This window comes from Sinocyclocheilus rhinocerous, unplaced genomic scaffold, assembly GCF_001515625.1.
Source record: "Sinocyclocheilus rhinocerous isolate Xijiao unplaced genomic scaffold, SAMN03320098_v1.1 C35855378, whole genome shotgun sequence".
Taxonomy (NCBI): domain Eukaryota; kingdom Metazoa; phylum Chordata; class Actinopteri; order Cypriniformes; family Cyprinidae; genus Sinocyclocheilus; species Sinocyclocheilus rhinocerous.
Genome location: NW_015765666.1, coordinates 1 through 667, shown reverse-complemented (window position 1 = coordinate 667; position 667 = coordinate 1). Strand labels below are relative to the sequence as shown.

Here is a 667-nt window from a genome sequence, read left to right as displayed (position 1 = left end):
CCTGAAATGACCAGCCTTTAGTCACAGGAAGGAAAGCCTTGCATTAGGGGTTAAGTTAAGTTCCTTAAATGCAATGCATCACAATTAAATCCAAGATTAAAACTTGAAGCCTCAGTCGATCTCTCGAGATGCTGTGCGTGTTTTCTGCTTGTAGTCAGTGTTCTTCATTTGTCTGGAATCTCGATCTCAGATCCTAAAACTCAGAGTCTCTTCTTCGCAACGACTTTCGTCGCAAAGACTCCGACAGCTCCTCGTTGAAGACGCGCTCGATCGTCGAGACCAGTGAGGCGCGAACCGTGCGGCCGAGTCCGCGAGCCGCGAACACGTACAAGACGGGGTTGAGCGCGCTTTTTATGTAAACCAGAAACAGCGCCACGTACGCCGCGCCGATCGCTCCTTCTTTGACCTTCTTCCAGTCGGGCCGATCGTGAGAAAAGGCCCTTAGAAAGCGGCAGGTGAAGTAAGGCACCCAGCAGGTGAGGAAGAGGAGCATGGTGAGGAAGAGTACACGATAGAGACGGGTCAGACGGTGGGTTGTGTAACCCGGTCCGGATGGCGAGGTTGGGGAAGACATTGTGCTCTCGGCTTTCTTTGCGCAAAATATCACGGCGATATTGCACGACAAGAATATCACCAAAGGTAGCAAGAATCCCGCCACGGTCTCCAA

General features: G+C 51.7%; 1 protein-coding gene across 1 annotated transcript; it reads right to left on the bottom strand.

Moving 5' to 3' along the window:
• Positions 1-6: 6 nt before the first annotated feature.
• On the bottom strand, positions 7-664 carry LOC107735184 (C3a anaphylatoxin chemotactic receptor-like; the record flags this gene model as incomplete). Its single annotated transcript, XM_016546953.1, has 1 exon — positions 7-664. A coding segment is annotated over one exon (471 nt), but the record flags the coding sequence as incomplete, so codon positions are not given.
• Between the last annotated feature and the right edge of the window lie 3 nt (positions 665-667).